The sequence below is a fragment of the Necator americanus genome, chromosome X (assembly GCF_031761385.1).
Source record: "Necator americanus strain Aroian chromosome X, whole genome shotgun sequence".
Taxonomy (NCBI): Eukaryota; Metazoa; Nematoda; class Chromadorea; order Rhabditida; family Ancylostomatidae; genus Necator; species Necator americanus.
The window spans coordinates 4,148,864-4,172,564 of NC_087376.1; the positions used below are offsets into that span (position 1 = coordinate 4,148,864).

At 32.5% G+C, this 23,701-nt stretch overlaps 1 protein-coding gene across 2 annotated transcripts; it reads left to right on the plus strand.

Annotated features, from left to right (window-relative positions):
- Positions 1–271: 271 nt before the first annotated feature.
- RB195_021449 (uncharacterized protein) lies at positions 272–23,188 on the plus strand (the record flags this gene model as incomplete). Of its 2 annotated transcripts, XM_064208189.1 has the most annotated exons (38): positions 272–319; positions 696–773; positions 856–891; positions 1,194–1,300; positions 1,371–1,452; positions 1,544–1,653; positions 1,738–1,828; positions 1,902–1,999; positions 2,058–2,167; positions 2,805–2,919; positions 3,059–3,217; positions 3,372–3,492; positions 5,105–5,223; positions 6,409–6,505; positions 6,584–6,731; positions 8,415–8,501; positions 8,587–8,669; positions 9,446–9,553; positions 9,620–9,632; positions 9,794–9,902; positions 10,306–10,415; positions 11,055–11,169; positions 11,310–11,444; positions 11,632–11,752; positions 13,366–13,484; positions 14,668–14,764; positions 14,842–14,989; positions 16,672–16,758; positions 16,845–16,930; positions 17,120–17,221; positions 17,350–17,438; positions 18,469–18,618; positions 18,702–18,841; positions 19,279–19,403; positions 20,101–20,173; positions 21,123–21,259; positions 22,472–22,617; positions 23,035–23,188. In XM_064208189.1, 38 exons carry the CDS (start codon positions 272–274, stop codon positions 23,186–23,188), a joined length of 4,053 nt encoding a protein of 1,350 aa, XP_064064070.1. The 2 variants fall into 2 exon arrangements, with proteins under 2 accessions (XP_064064070.1, XP_064064071.1); XM_064208190.1 differs by lacking the exons at positions 696–773; positions 856–891; positions 9,446–9,553; positions 9,620–9,632 and adding an exon at positions 10,227–10,247 and having other exon boundaries at positions 8,587–8,652; positions 11,632–11,734.
- Positions 23,189–23,701: the final 513 nt, after the last annotated feature.

The following is a 23,701-nucleotide window of genomic DNA, read 5'->3' on the forward strand; positions in this document are numbered from 1 at the left end:
GAAAACTCTCATCAATATAATTCCATAGTTCCAGACCATTTCTCCATCTTTAGCTCTTCCAGAAAGAGGGCGAAAGCGAGTGTGTGAGAGAGAGAGTTAAAGCGTAACTTTTTATTTTTTTTCTTCCCTATTGGTGACTTCTAGCCGACCTAGTGAATTGAATTTCAACGTGCGCGTGTGTATGTGTGTGTGTGTTGTGACGAAATGACGTGTGGATTTTTCCCTCCTCTTTTTTTTCCCCTGGATTCAACGTCATTCAACTTCGAAACTTATGTCTTCGACGACGACTGCTATTGTTGCCGATGATGATGTTCAACGGGTAATTCATGGAAATTCACCTTCATCCACACGGCAAATCCACTATGTACGAGAACTTATTGAATTTTACGTTCGAATAAATAGGGGTGTGGTCGAAAAACGACCAACGATACTCTCTCCGTACAAGCAGCGCTCATTAGAATCCAACAGATCATGTTTCAACCATCGAAAATGCCATTACGAGCTCAGTGATGCCTGAATATGCCCGTATATTCGTTTCCTATCCAAATCCTTAATCCTTAATCAAGTATAATTATTTTTTCCCCCTCTCCAATTCATTATACAATTATTTTCTATTAATTGGATTCGATAAATGGGCGATATAAATAATCAAAGGATTTTTTCCCATGCTACTCTAATATTATATTATGTTTCAGACACTACTCTTTTGTTTCATGTTCTCAATCCTTGCCTTGGCAACTCATATCCTAGCAAATGTTACGGAAGCAGCCAAGGTTCGAAAAAAATAATTGTATTTTTTTCTGTTTTTTTCCACAATTATTCATCGTATAGTGTTAAATATTCTTTTTTTTGTAGATGGTCGATGGCAACGATCTCGCACCTTCAAATAAGGTTATTTTAGTTCTTTTAAGTTAATTTTAGTTTTTTTTTTCGCTTTATCATCAGGAACGTACAACTTTTTGCATTTAAAAAATTCTGCTAGTTTTTTTTTTTTTTGCGTCAGTTGTTGGGAAAAAAGATTGTCATTTTGTTATTTTTAAGATCCGGAACGTCATCAATCATATGTTTACACAAAACATGAACTTGACAGGTGCACAAAGCTTAAGATCAAAACTAACGGATGACTTCAAGAGTTCCTGGATTTCAAAAAAAAACTGATGAAATCTAATCGCTAAAAAATTTTCTCTGTTAAGGTCCGTCAAATAAGGATAGCCGGCGATTTGATGTTGGGAGGTGTTTTCCCAGTTCATACAAAATCACAAAATCCTGACGAACCTTGTGGAGAAATTGCCGAGACGAGGTACGAGAAATTTCATTTTTTTTTCTCGCATGAAAAAAAATTTTTGAGAGAAAATTCGAGAATTTTCCAGAGGTGTCCATCGAGTAGAAGCTATGTTATACGCTTTAGATCGAATAAATGCTCAGAAAGATTTTTTACGCGGGTATAAATTGGTAAGTATGCGATTATTACTCAAATTACGTCTTATGGTGTTGGAAAAAAAAATGGATTGTTCCATTAAGAATCCTTGAAAATAATCTTTAGGGAGCTTTAATACTGGATTCTTGTTCAAATCCAGCATATGCTCTTAATCAAAGCTTAGAATTTGTTCGTGATATGATTGGTTCATCGGATGCTTCGGATTACGTATGTAGGTATGGATTTAAATTTATTTACATTATTTATGTGCCTAGAAAATATCTGAATAAAATAGTATTGTAAAAATTATTTATTATTAGTGATGGAAGTGATCCTCTTACAAGAAGTGCTAGTAAGAAAAAGAATGTTGTTGCTGTAGTTGGTGCCAGCTACAGTTCCGTCACTGTACAGGTTTGATGTTAAATTTCGTATAAGAATAAAGAAAAAAATAAGGAAATTTTTATTTTTAAAAAAATAATTTTAGGTAGCAAATTTACTTCGATTATTTCGTATAGTACAAGTTAGTCCAGCTAGCACTAACGCTGATCTCTCCGATAAAAGTCGTTTTGAATATTTTGCCAGGTTTGCTGTGCAATTACGGACACAACAACATTATGAAAATATTTCTTTTATTGCTTAGAACAGTACCATCGGATGATTATCAAGCGATGGCGATGGTAGAAATTGCTGTACGATTTAAATGGACGTATGTGTCTCTCGTTTATTCCGCGGATGAATATGGAGAACTAGGTAATCGTATGGATCCTTGGATAATTTTCAGTAATTTAAAATCTTGAAAAAAAAATCTAATTCTTTAATTTAGTACACTTTTCGCTACATTTTCGAATTCAATTCATAGTGGTGATTTCGGATTTTTATTCAGTAAAAGATTTTTTCCTGATTAGATCCTATTATTCAGCTTTACAGTTGTTTTATGACTGTTGTAGCAAATTTACTTCCATAAAAATAATGTTTTTTCCCAAAAATAGAATCCGTGAATTTTTAAATGATGATAGTGCACCTTAGCTTATTTTTTGTCTTTTTTTTTAGCTTTTTTACTCTTTTTGTTCATCTCGCATTGAAATCTTTGTACATATTTTTTCTCAACAATTAACAATAACAGAAAACTAGTTTTTATTAGTAATTTTACCTAGTTAGAACTTTATGGATTTCTATGGATGAATATATCAGAGTGTGAACAGAATCCAAATTTTAATGAAATGTATGGTGAACAGAGACCGGGAGAACTGAACTGAACCTCCGAGTTCGGAGTTTTTCTCCCTCAACATTTCATTCCATGCCGTTTTCGACTTCATTCACACAATTATCCCGTTCTTTAAATAAGGAAAAAGAAACTATTTCTGATTTTTTAAATGAATTTTTCCAGGAGCGGATGCGTTTAAAAAGGAGGCTCGAAAAAAAGGAATTTGTATAGCAATTGAGGAACGTATACAGAATAAAAAGGAAAGTTTTGTGGAATCGATAGATAATCTTGTAAAAAAGTGGGTTTTATAGATTTTTTCCTGTTTTTTTTTGTTTAATTCTGTAAAAACAGGAGTTTCTAATTTGTTTTCTGTTGATTCGGTGAAAAGCTTATACCACTCAAACAGAATTCTTTTTATACTTTATTATATTTTAAAGGTTACAACCGGATAAAAAAGTTGGTGCTCGAGTTGTCGTACTATTTGTTGGGACTGAATATGTTCCGGAACTACTAAAACATACAGCTGAACGAATGAAACTTTCGGCAGGATACAGTAAAAAAGAAGATTATATGGTAAGGTCCCATCTGTTTGGAAGGTTAGACTTTAGAAGAAAAAAAGGTCACATGATATCCACATCGTGGACGAAGGTATCGTTGTGAAACTTCTTTTTTTTTCAGGCAACAATCGAATTTAAATATATTGTTAACATTTTAACACATTTTAGCATAATTGCTTATTTTGTATTTTAGGTTAGCATCCGAAAGTTGGGATCGAAATAACGAAAAATATATGATTGGACATAATAGATTAGCTGCACAAGGTGCTCTTGTTTTGATGTTGGCCTCACAGAAAGTGCCTTCATTTGACGAGGCAAGTTTCTCTTACTTACTCGTATCACCTCAACCTCTTCGTCCCGTACATATCCATAACTAGCGAAAGGGATAATTAAGCCCACAATCCACTATGGTGCAGTTGGAACTAATAATGAGTAGCTGCTATATGTGCTTATGTATGAGGAGGGAGGAGGGTGGACAGAGTTGCTGAATGAGAACTTAAAATGGATTCAAAAAAGAGAGAGAAAAATCGACAGAGGAATATGAATGAAAAATGAATCCTCGTGAGAGAGTACGGTGGAAAAAATTGAAAATGAAATCGAAGGAAAAAATTGAGGAGCTAACAAAATAAATTTGAAGATTAAAATCCGAAATCCTACCTTCACAGAATACAACTACTAAAACTATTTATTCTGCTTCATACCTGCATATTTAATAATTTTATTAGAATAATTTTTTGTACAGCTGTATTTAAAACTCAAAGTGAACGTCATTTCTGCTTGAATGCCAAATGAAATTCTTTTTTTTTCATTTCATTGTTCGCATTTTCATCTAAAAGTTCTGCAAAAATTCCGCTTCTTTTCACATCCTGGGAAGATCCGAACTTAGAAATGAGGTAATTTTCTTGAAAAAAAAATCTCCGCTGACGTTTATTTATCGAATTCGCTAGAAATAAGTGCATTATTCATTTAAATGAGTCAATTTTCTTGAAAAATATGTTTTTCAAGGTAGCAATTTCACAAATTACTCTTTCTTGGTGAATAAAATGGAATTTTCATAGATCTTTCTCAAAAGAAAAAAGAGAAACAAGTTTTTTCCTCCGTATAATAAATTATTTATAAATATTATTAATTATTACTACTACCTTTCGTTATTCCTACATGTTCTTAGAATTACAAATTTAATGTACATAAGATCGTCTACATAGCCTGTGGTTGAATTTTTCAAGGATCTGAAAATCTGTTTTATTTTATCTAATAAAAATTTTGAATTCACCATTAATAATGAGGTTTATTGGACATTAATTATAATGATAAGCTTGACTGAAAACGAGAGGCGACTATTGATTAGTAATAAGTATTTAAGGGTGCGATCCTACTATTTTCTGGATCATGTTTCTCCATTTCGTTCATGTGTCCTCCTTTTGTTTACTTAAGGTCACATGAATACCTTCACTATCGCATCTGCAGTGAAGAACAATCTTTAAAACGCGTTATTCAGCAATATATTTGAAAGTGTGCGTAAATACATTATTTACATTTTAGGATTTTCAAGGATTAGATCCTTTTTTAGCACTAGTGCTTATCACTGTGAACCTAGTTTTACTGATTTTTTTAAACTTAATATCTTGCAGTTGTTGATTTCTTTCGTGGGACCGTGTTGTTTCACGTGTGCTTTATTTTTGCTATTTATTTTTACAACATTTGATGTGTGTGTGTGTGTGAAAGCGGGGGAAGAGAAAATAGGCGCTAATAGTCAGACCACACAAATTATAACTACAACCTCACAGCTATTAGGAATCCCTTCATCTCAGCTCATCCTGAATATTGTTGTCGTCAATAGGCTACGAATAAATGAAGCAAATTCGTATGAAATAGAAAGGTTCAGACAAACAAATACGATCATTATTATGTAAATTTGTTATTTAGTATCTACTATCTCTACATCCGGGATCGGAAAAATTTGAACGAAATAAATGGTTACGCGAATTGTGGATATCTAAATACAAATGTAGCTTTGATCTACCTCCAGAATCTACAGAGAATCGGTAAGAACCTGACAGGTTGCAGTTGACTCTTTTTTTATTGTAATAACATGTCTAAAATATCATCAAAAGTTTTTTTTTTCAAAAATAAAATTCTATACTTTGAGGAATCTATCTAGTAATGTTCTGGAACGTTAGTTTCTCGTCAGCGCTCACCGATTGGAAGTTCTCACGACCAACGTCGATGCAAATTAGTACATGATTTTAATCTTCCAGACATTCCTAGAACTCTTTGGGAAAAGATTATAAGCGAATAGTCGATAAAAGCATTGCGCAGTGGGATTCCATTAATGGGAATGCATCGAAATTCACAGTGAAGCAAGATGCCCTGGGAAACTAGACTTTCTGGAAATGTAATGCCTCGTTTTTTTTTCTTCGCTATCACAGAAAACTGGCTTCTTTCAATTTTGCACAATTTTGCGTTGCCTCCGGAAGCGCTCATCGACAGCTGCCGGTTTTTTTTTCCTCCGTAAGGGATCCGATTTTGTTTAATAGTCGAACTCAAATGAATTATTATTAAACCGTCTGTAAAACAATCAAATAATCAAATAATCACACCAGAAAATTTAAGTGAAGTACCGAAAAAGCACTTGAAAACGTTACATCTGAAAAATTTTGAAGTTTAAATGGAACTTTATAAAAGATCCGTTTAAATCTGGATTTTTATCCACCAATTATATTTTTGAACGTTACAAGCATTAATCTTTGACAGCTCAAATTTTTGCAATGAAGGATTTCTATCATTTTTTTAATTTACGTATATTATTACCAAGTAGGCCAAGGAAAAAGCAACATACTTTGTTTATACGTTTCCTTATTTCGCGTTCGGATATCGCAGAATTTTGAAATCCATTGAGAATTTTTTTGTTTCATAAATTCAGTACTTGAAACTTACGTAAAGTCAAAAATTGCTCTTTCTTCGAAAAAAAATAGTGATCTTCGATCACTCAACTATTCAAAAACTGTTAAATTTTTTAAAAACATTTTAAATAGAATTTTTACTGTTTCCATTTTCTTTTCTTTTTCTTAGATTAATGACAGCTTCTATCCAATTCTTTCTATGCACATACACAGGTCTTTTGGTTACGCCTACAAGCTTTAAATGGTTTCGGGGTGTTTTTTTTTTCTCTGGATAGAATTGTAAGGATTTAGTTCTTTTGAAAGTACACTTCCGGAATCTATTCCTAGATGTGAGGACGCTCGACAAACTAGTGAGAATTTTCATGCGGATGATAAGGTTCAATTTGTAATCGATGCTGTCTATGCGATCGCCCACGCACTGCAGGTGGGGAATTCAGTGGAATTTTGAGGATTCAAATTCGTAATCTCTTCGATTTTTTTCCCGCCAGTGTTATTCTTACAGGCAATGAAGAGTACGGTTTGTCCAGACGATGTGATTGAAACATCCTGGATATCACGATACTCGAAAAAGCCTGACATTTGTCATGCAATGCAAAGTATTGATGGTGACGAATTCTATCAGAAATATTTATTAAAAGTTCAATTTGAAGGTAAGTTTTTTGTTTACCTTTACTGTTGGTTACTTGTTGCTTATACGAGAGAAAACTGAAAAGACGGGAATGTTTAATGATTTTTCTTCTGGATCAATCTATGTATACCAATCAAATATTCTTTTCTATTAATTGCAAGGAAAATGTTCGAGGAAAGAAAAAGAAATGAGAAGGAAAAAGATTTGTTCTAAGGAAAAAAAACTGAGGGAAGGATTTATGCAAGAAGAAAATAGAATTCAGAATAACCAACTACTGTGCTGTGTTACCTCCATCACATATGTATTATAAATTTTCACATTTCCCGAAAGCACAAGTTTTTTTTTTCGCGATTACAGAGTTTTCTCTTTCTATTTGATAGAATTCTTTTTATTCTTATCATTAATATCCGGGTTTTTTCCTATGGAAAAAAAACCTTCAGTATAGTTATATTTTTAAAAAATTCACTATTAAAATTTTTCTGTCAAGGATTGAAGTCTCACACACATACATATTGAATTATTTCATAGTCGATACCGTTTTTTCAGTTTATTTTTTCCAAGAACCTTTTTATAAGAACATTTTCCGTGACCGACAAGTGAATTTTGAAGAAGATGCACTAAAGGCTTTCCAGAAAAATGAAAGAGAATTATAGGAAATGAATTATAGTGTAAATTAAATCCTAAAAAAGTTTTGTTCATCCTAATTCTGAAGAAAAATTATGAAAAGGATAGAATACCTCATATTTTGAAGAAAAGTTTAGAATAAAATAGAATAGAAAAATACCTTATTGATCATAGAATAGCCTAACGTTATTCCCAAACATTTCCTTTCTTAACGAGGAGAAAACAAATTAAAAATAAATAAGAATCTTGAAATAAATTCCCAAACTCTGCTTAGTCCTAGTGACAGTTTTTTTAGTATTAATAACTTTTTTAGAAATAAAAATTTCTTATAAATAAAATCTGAAAGATTTCTTTCAGTGGACTATAACAGGATTTTCCACAGGAATTTGATCTTTATAGAAAAGCAAAATATCTTAAATATCTAAAATTTTACTGTAAATAAAGACAATAAATTTATCAACTTAATCAATCTTTGTTGATTTCCTGAAAATAATCATCTTAAGGATTTTCTTATGAACTCTCCTATTTTTATCATATGCCATCGTTACTACTATTTCATTCTCGTTTTTTATCACGATTTCATTTGTTTGCATTTTCTGGATCTCCAGGAATCTTTGTGAAAGATGAAGTTCGTAATTAGGAGATATTTATGAAACTCATTATCAGTATGAATATTCTGAGAACAATCTTAATTGCACTTACGGCAAAGAATAGGGGCAGACCGAGTAATTAACATTCGAATCGCATCCCGACGACGATGATGAAGAGGAAAAATGAAATTCCAGTAGTTGGAACTCATTCTCAATGGCGGGAGTGCATTATTTTCCTGGAAATGAATACATACAGCGCACTCTTGCAAAGCGTTGAAATCTACAACACACAATTTGGATTTCTAATACGAATAGTGCGATCCTAAATTTAATCTACCAGCTAAAAAAAGAAAAACATCTTTGAAACTAGTAATAATATTTACTCTATTTATATTTTTTTCAAGAAAAATCCCCCTTCTTTGAAATTAAATACTGTTATTTAAATCTGAAGAAGTATAATTTTTCTAAAAATACTACAATCAAATTTCCAGACATTGTGGGGAAAGATTTTCGATTTTCACCGCAAGGTGATGGACCAGCTAGTTACACTATATTGACCTACAGGCCGAAATCATTAGGTATGAATTATATTTAAATTTACATTTAAAAAAGTTTTAAAAATTACGCAAATTTACGTAAATTTACCCAAAAACATTCGTTCAGATAAAAAACGTCGCGTGTCCGAAGACGATGACGATCCCAGTGATGGATCGGATTACGTTGAAATTGGTCATTGGTCTGGCAACGTCAGTTTTTTCATTTCTTATGGTGTAATTTGAAAAACACAGTTTCATGGAATTTCTGGATGGGCAACTTTCTATGTTAATAATTTTGCTCCTGAAAGAGTAGTCCATATTCGTTTCCTCATCCAAATCCTTAATCCTTTAATCAAGTATAATTATTTTTCCCCCTCTCCAATTCATTATACAATTATTTTCTATTAATTGGATTCGATAAATGGGCGATATAAACTGTAATCAAAGTTGATTTTTTCCCGTACTACTCTAATATTATATTATGTTTCAGACACTACTCTTTTGTTTTACATGTTCTCAATCCTTGCCTTGGCAACTCATCCTAGCAAATGTTACGGAAGTAGTTAAGGTTCGAAAAAAAAATAATTGTATTTTTTTCTGTTTTTTTCCACAATTATTCATCGTATAGTGTTAAATATTCTTTTTTGTAGATGGTCGATGCCTAATCGTCTCGCACCTTCAAAAAAGGTTATTTAGTTCTTTTAAGTTAATTTTAGGTTTTTTTTTCGCTTTTTATCATCAGGAACGTACAACTTTTTGCATTTAAAAATTCTGCTAGTTTTTTTTTTTGTGTCAGTTGTTGGGAAAAAAGATTGTCATTTTGTTATTTTTAAGATCCGGAACGTCATCAATCTTATGTTTACACAAAACATGAACTTGATAGGTGCACAAAGCTTAAGATCAAAACTAACGGATGACTTCAAGAGTTCCTGGATTTCAAAAAAACTGATGAAATCCTAATCGCTAAAAAATTTTTCTGTGTTAAGGTCCGTCAAATAAGGGATAGCCGGCGATTTGATGTTGGGAGGTGTTTTCCAGTTCATACAAAATCACAAAATCCTGACGAACCTCGTGGAGAAATTGCCGGAGACGAGGTACGAGAAATTTCATTTTTTTTCTCGCTTGTAAAATTTTTTGAGAGAAAATTCGAGAATTTTCAGAGGTGTCCATCGAGTAGGAAGCTATGTTATACGCTTTAGATCGAATAAATGCTCAGAAAGATTTTTTACGCGGGTATAAATTGGTAAGTATGCGATTATTACTCAAATTACGTCTTATGGTGTTGGAAAAAAAAATGGATTGTTCCATTAAGAATCCTTGAAAATAATCTTTAGGAGCTTTAATACTGGATTCTTGTTCAAATCCAGCATATGCTCTTAATCAAAGCTTAGAATTTGTTCGTGATATGATTGGTTCATCGGATGCTTCGGATTACGTATGTAGGTATGGATTTAAATTTATTTACATTATTTATGTGCTCTAGAAAATATCCGAATTAAATAGTATTGTAAAAATTATTTATTATTAGTGATGGAAGTGATCCTCTTACAAGAAGTGCTAGTAAGAAAAGAATGTTGTTGCTGTAGTTGGTGCCAGCTACAGTTCCGTCACTGTACAGGTTTGATGTTAAATTTCGTATAAGAATAAAGAAAAAAATAAGGAAATTTTTATTTTAAAAAAATAATTTTAGGTAGCAAATTTACTTCCGATTACTTCGTATAGTACAAGTTAGTCCAGCTAGCACTAACGCTGATCTCTCCGATAAAGTCGTTTTGAATATTTTGCCAGGTTTGCTGTGCAATTACGGACACAACAACATTATGAAAATATTTCTTTTATTGCTTAGAACAGTACCATCGGATGATTATCAAGCGATGGCGATGGTAGAAATTGCTGTACGATTTAAATGGACGTATGTGTCTCTCGTTTATTCCGCGGATGAATATGGAGAACTAGGTAATCGTATGGATCCTTGGATAATTTTCGGTAATTTAAAATCTTGAAAAAAAAAATCTAATTCTTTAATTTAGTACACTTTTCGCTACATTTTCGAATTCAATTCATAGTGGTGATTTCGGATTTTTATTCAGTAAAAGATTTTTTCCTGATTAGATCCTATTATTCAGCTTTACAGTTGTTTTATGACTGTTGTAGCAAATTTACTTCCATAAAAATAATGTTTTTTCCCAAAAATAGAATCCGTGAATTTTTAAATGATGATAGTGCACCTTAGCTTATTTTTTGTCTTTTTTTTTTAGCTTTTTTACTCTTTTTGTTCATCTCGCATTGAAATCTTTGTACATATTTTTTCTCAACAATTAACAATAACAGAAAACTAGTTTTTATTAGTAATTTTACCTAGTTAGAACTTTATGGATTTCTATGGATGAATATATCAGAGTGTGAACAGAATCCAAATTTTAATGAAATGTATGGTGAACAGAGACCGGGAGAACTGAACTGAACCTCCGAGTTCGGAGTTTTTCTCCCTCAACATTTCATTCCATGCCGTTTTCGACTTCATTCACACAATTATCCCGTTCTTTAAATAAGGAAAAAGAAACTATTTCTGATTTTTTAAATGAATTTTTCCAGGAGCGGATGCGTTTAAAAAGGAGGCTCGAAAAAAAGGAATTTGTATAGCAATTGAGGAACGTATACAGAATAAAAAGGAAAGTTTTGTGGAATCGATAGATAATCTTGTAAAAAAGTGGGTTTTATAGATTTTTTCCTGTTTTTTTTTTGTTTAATTCTGTAAAAACAGGAGTTTCTAATTTGTTTTCTGTTGATTCGGTGAAAAGCTTATACCACTCAAACAGAATTCTTTTTATACTTTATTATATTTTAAAGGTTACAACCGGATAAAAAAGTTGGTGCTCGAGTTGTCGTACTATTTGTTGGGACTGAATATGTTCCGGAACTACTAAAACATACAGCTGAACGAATGAAACTTTCGGCAGGATACAGTAAAAAGAAGATTATATGGTAAGGTCCCATCTGTTTGGAAGGTTAGACTTTAGAAGAAAAAAAGGTCACATGATATCCACATCGTGGACGAAGGCATCGTTGTGAAACTTCTTTTTTTTTTCTTTTTTTTCAGGCAACAACCGAATTTAAATATATTGTTAATATTTTGACACATTTTAGCATAATTGCTTATTTTGTATTTTAGGTTAGCATCCGAAAGTTGGGATCGAAATAACGAAAAATATATGATTGGACATAATAGATTAGCTGCACAAGGTGCTCTTGTTTTGATGTTGGCCTCACAGAAAGTGCCTTCATTTGACGAGGCAAGTTTCTCTTACTTACTCGTATCACCTCAACCTCTTCGTCCCGTACATATCCATAACTAGCGAAAGGGATAATTAAGCCCACAATCCACTATGGTGCAGTTGGAACTAATAATGAGTAGCTGCTATATGTGCTTATGTATGAGGAGGGAGGAGGGTGGGCAGAGTTGCTGAATGGGAACTTAAAATGGATTCAAAAAAAGAGAGAAAAATAAACAGAGGAATATGAACGAAAAATGAATTCTCGTGAGAAAGTATCGGTGGAAAAAATTGAAAATGAAATCGAAGGAAAAAATTGAGGAGCTAACAAAATAAATTTGAAGATTAAAATCCGAAATCCTACCTTCACAGAATACAACTACTAAAACTATTTATTCTGCTTCATACCTGCATATTTAATAATTTTATTAGAATAATTTTTTGTACAGCTGTATTTAAAACTCAAAGTGAACGTCATTTCTGCTTGAATGCCAAATGAAATTTTTCTTTTTTTCATTTCATTGTTCGCATTTTCATCTAAAAGTTCTGCAAAAATTCCGCTTCTTTTCACATCCTGGGAAGATCCGAACTTAGAAATGAGGTAATTTTCTTGAAAAAAATCTCCGCTGACGTTTATTTATCGAATTCGCTAGAAATAAGTGCATTATTCATTTAAATGAGTCAATTTTTCTTGAAAAATATGTTTTTCAAGGTAGCAATTTCACAAATTACTCTTTCTTGGTGAATAAAATGGAATTTTCATAGATCTTTCTCAAAAGAAAAAAGAGAAACAAGTTTTTTCCTCCGTATAATAAATTATTTATAAATATTATTAATTATTACTACTACCTTTCGTTATTCCTACATGTTCTTAGAATTACAAATTTAATGTACATAAGATCGTCTACATAGCCTGTGGTTGAATTTTTTCAAGGATCTGAAAATCTGTTTTATTTTATCTAATAAAAATTTTGAATTCACCATTAATAATGAGGTTTATTGGACATTAATTATAATGATAAGCTTGACTGAAAACGAGAGGCGACTATTGATTAGTAATAAGTATTTAAGGGTGCGATCCTACTATTTTCTGGATCATGTTTCTCCATTTCGTTCATGTGTCCTCCTTTTGTTTACTTAAGGTCACATGAATACCTTCACTATCGCATCTGCAGTGAAGAACAATCTTTAAAACGCGTTATTCAGCAATATATTTGAAAGTGTGCGTAAATACATTATTTACATTTTAGGATTTTCAAGGATTAGATCCTTTTTTAGCACTAGTGCTTATCACTGTGAACCTAGTTTTACTGATTTTTTTAAACTTAATATCTTGCAGTTGTTGATTTCTTTCGTGGGACCGTGTTGTTTCACGTGTGCTTTATTTTTGCTATTTATTTTTACAACATTTGATGTGTGTGTGTGTGTGAAAGCGGGGGAAGAGAAAATAGGCGCTAATAGTCAGACCACACAAATTATAACTACAACCTCACAGCTATTAGGAATCCCTTCATCTCAGCTCATCCTGAATATTGTTGTCGTCAATAGGCTACGAATAAATGAAGCAAATTCGTATGAAATAGAAAGGTTCAGACAAACAAATACGATCATTATTATGTAAATTTGTTATTTAGTATCTACTATCTCTACATCCGGGATCGGAAAAATTTGAACGAAATAAATGGTTACGCGAATTGTGGATATCTAAATACAAATGTAGCTTTGATCTACCTCCAGAATCTACAGAGAATCGGTAAGAACCTGACAGGTTGCAGTTGACTCTTTTTTTATTGTAATAACATGTCTAAAATATCATCAAAAGTTTTTTTTTTCAAAAATAAAATTCTATACTTTGAGGAATCTATCTAGTAATGTTCTGGAACGTTAGTTTCTCGTCAGCGCTCACCGATTGGAAGTTCTCACGACCAACGTCGATGCAAATTAGTACATGATTTTAATCTTCCAGACATTCCTAGAACTCTTTGGGAAAAGATTATAAGCGAATAGTCGATAAAAGCATTGCGCAGTGGGATTCCATTAATGGGAATGCATCGAAATTCACAGTGAAGCAAGATGCCCTGGGAAACTAGACTTTCTGGAAATGTAATGCCTCGTTTTTTTTTCTTCGCTATCACAGAAAACTGGCTTCTTTCAATTTTGCACAATTTTGCGTTGCCTCCGGAAGCGCTCATCGACAGCTGCCGGTTTTTTTTTCCTCCGTAAGGGATCCGATTTTGTTTAATAGTCGAACTCAAATGAATTATTATTAAACCGTCTGTAAAACAATCAAATAATCAAATAATCACACCAGAAAATTTAAGTGAAGTACCGAAAAAGCACTTGAAAACGTTACATCTGAAAAATTTTGAAGTTTAAATGGAACTTTATAAAAGATCCGTTTAAATCTGGATTTTTATCCACCAATTATATTTTTGAACGTTACAAGCATTAATCTTTGACAGCTCAAATTTTTGCAATGAAGGATTTCTATCATTTTTTTAATTTACGTATATTATTACCAAGTAGGCCAAGGAAAAAGCAACATACTTTGTTTATACGTTTCCTTATTTCGCGTTCGGATATCGCAGAATTTTGAAATCCATTGAGAATTTTTTTGTTTCATAAATTCAGTACTTGAAACTTACGTAAAGTCAAAAATTGCTCTTTCTTCGAAAAAATAGTGATCTTCGATCACTCAACTATTCAAAAACTGTTAAATTTTTTTAAAAACATTTTAAATAGAATTTTTACTGTTTCCATTTTCTTTTCTTTTTCTTAGATTAATGACAGTTTCTATCCAATTCTTTCTATGCACATACACAGGTCTTTTGGTTACGCCTACAAGCTTTAAATGGTTTCGGGGTGTTTTTTTTTCTCTGGATAGAATTGTAAGGATTTAGTTCTTTTGAAAGTACACTTCCGGAATCTATTCCTAGATGTGAGGACGCTCGACAAACTAGTGAGAATTTTCATGCGGATGATAAGGTTCAATTTGTAATCGATGCTGTCTATGCGATCGCCCACGCACTGCAGGTGGGGAATTCAGTGGAATTTTGAGGATTCAAATTCGTAATCTCTTCGATTTTTTCCCGCCAGTGTTATTCTTACAGGCAATGAAGAGTACGGTTTGTCCAGACGATGTGATTGAAACATCCTGGATATCACGATACTCGAAAAAGCCTGACATTTGTCATGCAATGCAAAGTATTGATGGTGACGAATTCTATCAGAAATATTTATTAAAAGTTCAATTTGAAGGTAAGTTTTTTGTTTACCTTTACTGTTGGTTACTTGTTGCTTATACGAGAGAAAACTGAAAAGACGGGAATGTTTAATGATTTTTCTTCTGGATCAATCTATGTATACCAATCAAATATTCTTTTCTATTAATTGCAAGGAAAATGTTCGAGGAAAGAAAAAGAAATGAGAAGGAAAAAGATTTGTTCTAAGGAAAAAAACTGAGGGAAGGATTTATGCAAGAAGAAAATAGAATTCAGAATAACCAACTACTGTGCTGTGTTACCTCCATCACATATGTATTATAAATTTTCACATTTCCCGAAAGCACAAGTTTTTTTTTCGCGATTACAGAGTTTTCTCTTTCTATTTGATAGAATTCTTTTTTTATTCTTATCATTAATATCCGGGTTTTTTCCTATGGAAAAAAAAACCTTCAGTATAGTTATATTTTTAAAAAATTCACTATTAAAATTTTTCTGTCAAGGATTGAAGTCTCACACACATACATATTGAATTATTTCATAGTCGATACCGTTTTTTCAGTTTATTTTTTCCAAGAACCTTTTTATAAGAACATTTTCCGTGACCGACAAGTGAATTTTGAAGAAGATGCACTAAAGGCTTTCCAGAAAAATGAAAGAGAATTATAGGAAATGAATTATAGTGTAAATTAAATCCTAAAAAAGTTTTGTTCATCCTAATTCTGAAGAAAAATTATGAAAAGGATAGAATACCTCATATTTTGAAGAAAAGTTTAGAATAAAATAGAATAGAAAAATACCTTATTGATCATAGAATAGCCTAACGTTATTCCCAAACATTTCCTTTCTTAACGAGGAGAAAACAAATTAAAAATAAATAAGAATCTTGAAATAAATTCCCAAACTCTGCTTAGTCCTAGTGACAGTTTTTTAGTATTAATAACTTTTTTAGAAATAAAAATTTCTTATAAATAAAATCTGAAAGATTTCTTTCAGTGGACTATAACAGGATTTTCCACAGGAAATTTGATCTTTATGGAGACGCAAAATATCTTAAATATCTAAAATTTTACTGTAAATAAAGACAATAAATTTATCAACTTAATCAATCTTTGTTGATTTCTGAAAATAATCATCTTAAGGATTTTCTTATGAACTCTCCTATTTTTATCATATGCCATCGTTACTACTATTTCATTCTCGTTTTTTATCACGATTTCATTTGTTTGCATTTTCTGGATCTCCAGGAATCTTTGTGAAAGATGAAGTTCGTAATTAGAGATATTTATGAAACTCATTATCAGTATGAATATTCTGAGAACAATCTTAATTGCACTTACGGCAAAGAATAGGGCAGACCGAGTAATTAACATTCGAATCGCATCCCGACGACGATGATGAAGAGGAAAAATGAAATTCCAGTAGTTGGAACTCATTCTCAATGGCGGGAGTGCATTATTTTCCTGGAAATGAATACATACAGCGCACTCTTGCAAAAGCTTTGAAATCTACAACACACAATTTGGATTTCTAATACGAATAGTGCGATCCTAAATTTAATCTACCAGCTAAAAAAAGAAAAACATCTTTGAAACTAGTAATAATATTTACTCTATTTATATTTTTTTCAAGAAAAATCCCCCTTCTTTGAAATTAAATACTGTTATTTAAATCTGAAGAAGTATAATTTTTCTAAAAATACTACAATCAAATTTCCAGACATTGTGGGGAAAGATTTTCGATTTTCACCGCAAGGTGATGGACCAGCTAGTTACACTATATTGACCTACAGGCCGAAATCATTAGGTATGAATTATATTTAAATTTACATTTAAAAAAAATTTGAAAAATTACGCAAATTTACGTAAATTTACCCAAAAACACTCGTTCAGATAAAAAACGTCGCGTGTCCGAAGACGATGACGATCCCAGTGATGGATCGGATTACGTTGAAATTGGTCATTGGTCTGAAAACAACGTCAGTTTTTTCATTCTCTTGTGGTGTAATTTGAAAAACACAGTTTCATGGAATTTCTGGATGGGCAACTTTCTATGTTAATAATTTTGCTCCTGAAAAGAGTAGTTTCTGAGATGTAATTACTTGTTATTATTTTACTCAACGATTCTAGGTCCCTTGAAAATGAATTCTTGGAATTTTTCATTACAGCTTACAATTTACGAAGATGAACTATGGTGGGGAAAAGATCAAGTTCCTTTTTCACAGTGTTCACTGGAATGTCGTACCGGATACAGAAAACAGCTAATAAAGGTAGTAAGATAATTGTTTGCTCTACTTTATTTCTCAATTTATCACCTTTTCTACATTTTTTTCCACTCCTTACTTCTTTTTTTTTCTCTTTTATTGGTCATTCACTAATTTAATTATCGTTTTCTCAGGATGAACAATGCTGTTGGGCTTGTAGCAAATGCGAGGATTACGAATTTTTAATAAACGAAACTCATTGTGTGGCTTGTGAACTTGGATGGTAGGTTAAAAGCAATTTTGTTTTCCCATCCGTAAAAATATAGCTTCCTTCCCTTAGGTTTTTTCGACAAGGACTATATATTTATTTTTATCCGGAAATTTCTTTAAAAAAAACTGTAATTTTTGCAAAATTTTTCATTTCTACTGGAGCTTGATCTCCTATATACTCATTCCTATAGCAACTAAACTCTTCAAATCTATGTGACCTCACTTGATTTGTGGTCATCCGTTGTTTTTACTTTAAAGGGATTCCTAGAATTTACTTTCCTGGAATCTACACATTAGCTGTTCCACAAAAACAATTCCTATGTGCAAATAACTCAATTTTCTTCCCTTATCTAATTTGTACTCGACGACGAAGTCGGACAAGTACAATACATTCTCTTTTCATCGGAAATTTTCTAAGGTATTAATTCAAAACCAGTCATCCGTACTGCACTTTTTCCCTTTATTTTCTTGTGAATACAGAACCCCGAAATCCTTGTTGCACTTTACCTTTCTTTTACAAATATTTTCAATATTCAAAATTTTCTGGATTCGTAGAAGTATTCCGTGTACATAATTTTATCATTTTGAAAAAAACAAATCTACTTAAAGAATCGACTTAGAATCCTCTTTTGTCCTCATCGGCCGCAGAACACCAGACACATTCGAAGCAACAAGAAGAGAAAATCATGAAAATGAAAATTTTTACAACTGTTTTTTCATCGAGTCAATTAAAAATGAGATTTAAATATGACGAAATGATATTATACGAGACATTATATTATACGATTATATTATACGAAATAATGTAATAAAAATAAGATATAATAGAACAAAAATAATTTTTTTCTGCTTATTGTAAGACAAAAATAATTTTCGGTACACATCTACCAGTTGTTTTTAGTTGATATTTCTAAATAGAATTACAATAATTTCTTTTTCGACTCAAACTAAAAAACTCGATTTATTATAGGAAAAAAAAAGGCATTTCCCACTTCTATTACTATTTTTTCATTCTATTTTTTTTATTCTTCCTAATTTTTGAGGTGGCCAACGGAGGATCGTAAAGGATGTTATGATCTATCGATCACACATTTAAGACATATGAGATGGAGTTCACTTTATTCAATTGTTCCTGCTGTATTTGCTGTAATTGGTATTATTGCTACATTATTCGTCATTGTCATTTATATAATGTACGTAATCCATAAGAATTAATCCTTAATTTTCTTTTTTTTTCTCTTTTTTTTCTCTTTTAAAAAAGAATAATTGAATTCAGGTACAATGAGACACCAGTGGTAAAAGCATCAGGTCGAGAATTAAGCTATTTGCTTTTGATATCAATGATTATGTGCTATGCAATGACATTCGTGCTACTTTCACGACCGAATACGGTAGTTTGTGCAATTAAACGTACAGGTTAGTGCTAATAAGCATCCATATTCGATTTATGTAAGGATTTTGCAAAAATGAAATTAATCCTACACGTGGTGAATAGGTTAAAATTTTTTAAAAATCGTTGTAGTACAGACATATAGAATAGAGCAAAACTGATCTCAATACTCTAGGATATTTCCATAAATCTCCATTTTCACCCAATTTCATTCAGTATTAACATAGGTTAGCCGAGTAACAGCAGCAAAAAAAAAATCCTGGAAAAATTCTATGTAGATTTTTCGTTCTCTGCACAAAGTAATCCAGAAAAAATCCATCTACCACAAGAAAAAAGTTTAAACAGTCAGTAATGTGACTTCTAAATATGCAAATAAACAACAAGCAAAAAAAAACAAACAAATAAATAAGTAATAATAATGCAGTTCCCCTTAATTTTCTCTATTTACTTGTTTTTTTTCAAGGTATTGGATTCGCATTTTCTTGCCTGTATGCAGCAATGTTAGTGAAAACGAATCGAATTGCAAGGATATTTTCCCAGGCAAGCCTCTCTGCACAACGTCCACTCTTCATATCACCATTGTCACAGGTAATTTTTTTCTATTTACATAATCTATTCAAAGAGGAACTTCATGTAAAAATTAGAAACGATTATTGCTTCTTCCTGAATTTTCCACTTCCATATACAGTCTCCTTTATTTTGGCAGTAGTATAAACAAATTCTAAAATGAGCGGATTATGAGCAGAGTTAACTTTGGATATGCTTGGAAAATTTTTCATATCACGTGAGAGACAAATTCCTAGTACATAGGACTCTTTCGTTGGATTTCCTAGCCTACTAGTGCATGAGCTCATAGCTCCGAATGATCAAAAATGCATAAAATTTCAAAAAAAAAATCAGACTATTAAATAGAGGAGCTGAAAACTGTTCACTATCAATGAAAAGAGCATTCAGGAAAGCTGCGATAATTTTCTTCCAGAAAAATTGTGCTTTTATTTCGAAACCACATTATTTATTCATTTGTACATGTGTTGGGACCCGTTCCTCACAGTAACTCCTCTCTTTCATTCCACTCTAACTCATATTTTTTTTCTCATTTAAAACTTGATGTGGAAGTCAGAGGGCCGATTGGAAAAATCCTTAGCATCGAGTCCAAGACGGAATAAATAGGGGAGAACTTTTGGTCGTATCATATTGGTTACTGCTTTAAATTTGAACGATTATAAAAATGACAGTGATCTCTGTCACTTCCTTTACACAGCAATCCAGAAAAAAAATATTACAGGTTGTCATGACAAGCATGCTTGCTGGTGTTCAATTGATCGGCAGTATAATATGGTTATTCGTTGTTCCACCCGGTAAGTTGCTTCCAGGATTTTTCCGATCCTTAACTCATAACCATGAAAAATGTTAAGCTCAATCTACTGTTTTCTTGATCATCCTTAAAGGCAACGTACCACGAAACTGACGTACCACGGAAAATTCAGGGAACCAGTAGCGTTCGGATGGTAGATCATGGGACCCAGTGTGGCTCCGCTCAAATTCCCCTTATCGTCGTAAAAAAACATCGTGGAAAACGGGGTTCTTTCCTACGAGGGAACTTATAGCGCACCTCCACTGTGGATGCGCCGCGTCCACGAGCAAGCAGTCGAAGACCAATGATACATCCGCGGGAGCCTATTCAACTAAGCCTATGAATTGGTTGCTGTGGGGCCAGAACGTGTACAAAGGAACGTGTTCTAACGTACCTCGTAGGAAAAAACGTCGTTCCCACGGCGTTCTTTACGGTGACTAAGGGGAATTGAGCCGAGACACGTTGGGTTCCGTAACTTATAACCCGAATCGTACGGATTCCCTATGATTTCCGTACTACGTCGATATCTTATTACGATGCCTTTAAGTGTATCACTTATTTAAGAATACAATTTCTGTTGGACAGTTAAAGCAGTGACAGATCACTTAAATCTGTCTAGTACAGTACAACATTTTTGAACTTGGTTTTCAAAAAAACATTTTTTTGTGAATGGTTGCTGATTTATTTGGCTTTTTTTTTATCATTTGATGAACTGCTAAAGTATTTGACTTGAAATACAAAAAATACTTTGAAGTCAAGTAAATTTACGAATTCAAGGCCTGCCTTAGTGTAAAGGTTAAGTAAATTGTCACAGAAAATTTCGCAAAAAAAAAAAACTCTTCCATAACAATACTATTATCCACGAATTATACATATTAATTTACATCAACTACCTACAAACGTACCTCAGTGAGAGTGCAATTCCAAACCTTGTTTATCCTAGGATTTTCCAGGATCACGACATGACTATCCTACACGTGACCAGGTGGTTTTAACCTGTAACGTTCCGGATCATCATTTCTTGTATTCACTTGCATACGATGGAATTCTTATCATAGCCTGTACAGTATACGCTGTTAAAACCAGGAAGGTTGGTAGCAAACTATTTACGGATCCATTGGTCGTAATATTTGAAAAAGACCTATTTTAAAGAACTCACTTGCATTCTTAAAAGTCGCAGTTTTCTTCAGGTCCCAGAAAACTTTAATGAAACTAAGTTTATCGGTTTTTCCATGTATACAACATGTGTTGTTTGGTTGAGTTGGATTTTCTTCTTCTTCGGAACTGGAAGCGATTTTCAGGCAAGGCTTCTAATTACCGTTGAAAAATATTTAATACGTTAAAATGATATAAATACTTGTAGAAATAGTATGCACCGCAACTACAGTTGTATTTAACAATAAACAAAAACAAAATTAATTGAAACTTCTCGTTATCTAATTTTTATACAATTATGAGTTAATTAGGCAAAATTTCAACGTCAGATTCATTTTATAAATCATCAGGACTAAAATCAAACAGAGACATGACTTCCAAAAAAGAAGAAAAGGATCTTTGAAGGATTTATTCAAATGTGCCCATCCTAACACTATTTTTTGGTCGAGCATACCTATAATAAATCCACAAAGCATAATCTGCTCAATTCTAGAACGTAAATGTATTCTAACTTGAAGTAAAGAGAAAAATTTTTACTTATAATAAAGCAATAACGAGATCGAAAAATGAAGGATAAGGGATATACTGGATGTTCGATCATTATGGAATGTGCCACTGCGTTATGGAGTACAATTAAGGATCGATTTAGATCATTTTAAGATCACTGATCTTTCATTCTTTAACTTCTTGCTCGTTAATTGAGAAATTTTCTTAATTTATAATCCTGTTACACGTAGGACAAGGTCAAATCCAAAATTCGTTCCTCTAAGTTTTAGGAGGTTTTTTTTTTGTACATACAAATCTATTTACAAATTATTAATCAGCGATAATTAATTACTATAAGTTTTTAAAAATCTGTAAAATTATCCACGTCTAACATTTTTAGTGATTTATTTCACTCACCTCTTATTAAAAAAGAGAAAATGAATGAAAAAATAGGGAGATGACATAGGAGAAAGATGTGGAAATTATTTCCTGGTTTTTGACCAACAGATGCTATTTTTATGGGATATTAACCATTTGTTCGATAGCTGCTACTGTTATAAAATTTAATCCAATACATAATGTAGTTGTTTTCTTACTTTTTCTATTTATTTTTGTCTATATATGATTTTTTTCTCTAAAAAATTAAAGGAGCCATGTTTAGATTCAAACCACCTCGTTATGTATTTCGATCTCGATGTCAGCAAATGTTGCTTTGGTCTGTATATTTTCACCAAAATTATGGATAATCCTATTTGAGAAGCACAAAAATGTACGAAAACAAGAAGGAGAAAATATGCTTAATAAGCGGTAAGTTTTCTCTATGGATTCTAGGATTCTCGAAGAGAAGAATCGATTGTTTTCCCAGGCCGAAAGAATCGCAAGAAAGTGCTCAATGACAGATACTGCTTTGACCGGGGCTACAGTATGCTTCCAGGTTGTTTCTGTATAGACTGGCTGAACTGCCTCAGCTACAGCTAAACCCTCTGAGCTACACCTGCATGTGCTATCATATAGCGCTAACATTAAATTTTTTCCCACTATGCATGCCCCTGACAGAATTTCCTTTTTTTTAATTTTTTAATCCATGCAGAGTATCTAATAACGGATCCCCTCAACCTGCTCCACCGTTTAACACACCTTTATTTTTTTTTTCTCTGCAAGGTGGTATTTCAAGGACAATCGATCCATGTATTTGAATCCACGAATTATTGTTGCTGTTTTCAGTTCACTTGGGAATTGTGGATCACGTTTGTATGGATCGACAACAGAGGAACCAAATCAGTATACTGCCCTACTCGGAGGTGATCGTAAACAATCGTCACGAAAATTCTCACATCCCACAAGCACTACGAGTTCAGCCCATGACACATTCCTTTAATTAAAAGGAATTTTCTTCATAGGACATTTTTTTCCCACTAACCTCTATCATCCCCAAAATGCTACATCGTCATTGTCCAGATCCCATCCGAGACTAAGTCGTGAAATAGTTTTGTCTTGTATGTTGCTATCTGATCAAAAATCCTCGACGGAAAGTGAATTAGGATTTTTATTGATCGGTTAGAATGTTATAAGAGGATTTTTGAATCTTTATTCACGATCTTTGTGAAAGATTCCCATTGAAAAAAAAACGTACGACTATCTATCCTGAATTTAGTCATCCTACACCACTTTTGCTCCACTTTGTGCCTTTTTTGTGCCAATATTACGACTTAGTGTCATATATATTCTATGATTATTTCTCTCATCGTTGTTCTCAGGAAATTTTTGGTACGGTAGCCAAGGAGAGTTCCATTTTTAGTCAAAGGTATTCCCTTTAACTCACCCTCTGAGGTGATAATTCTAATATGTGCTTGGATAACGTTACGGACAATACTTCCTCAACTATTCAGAA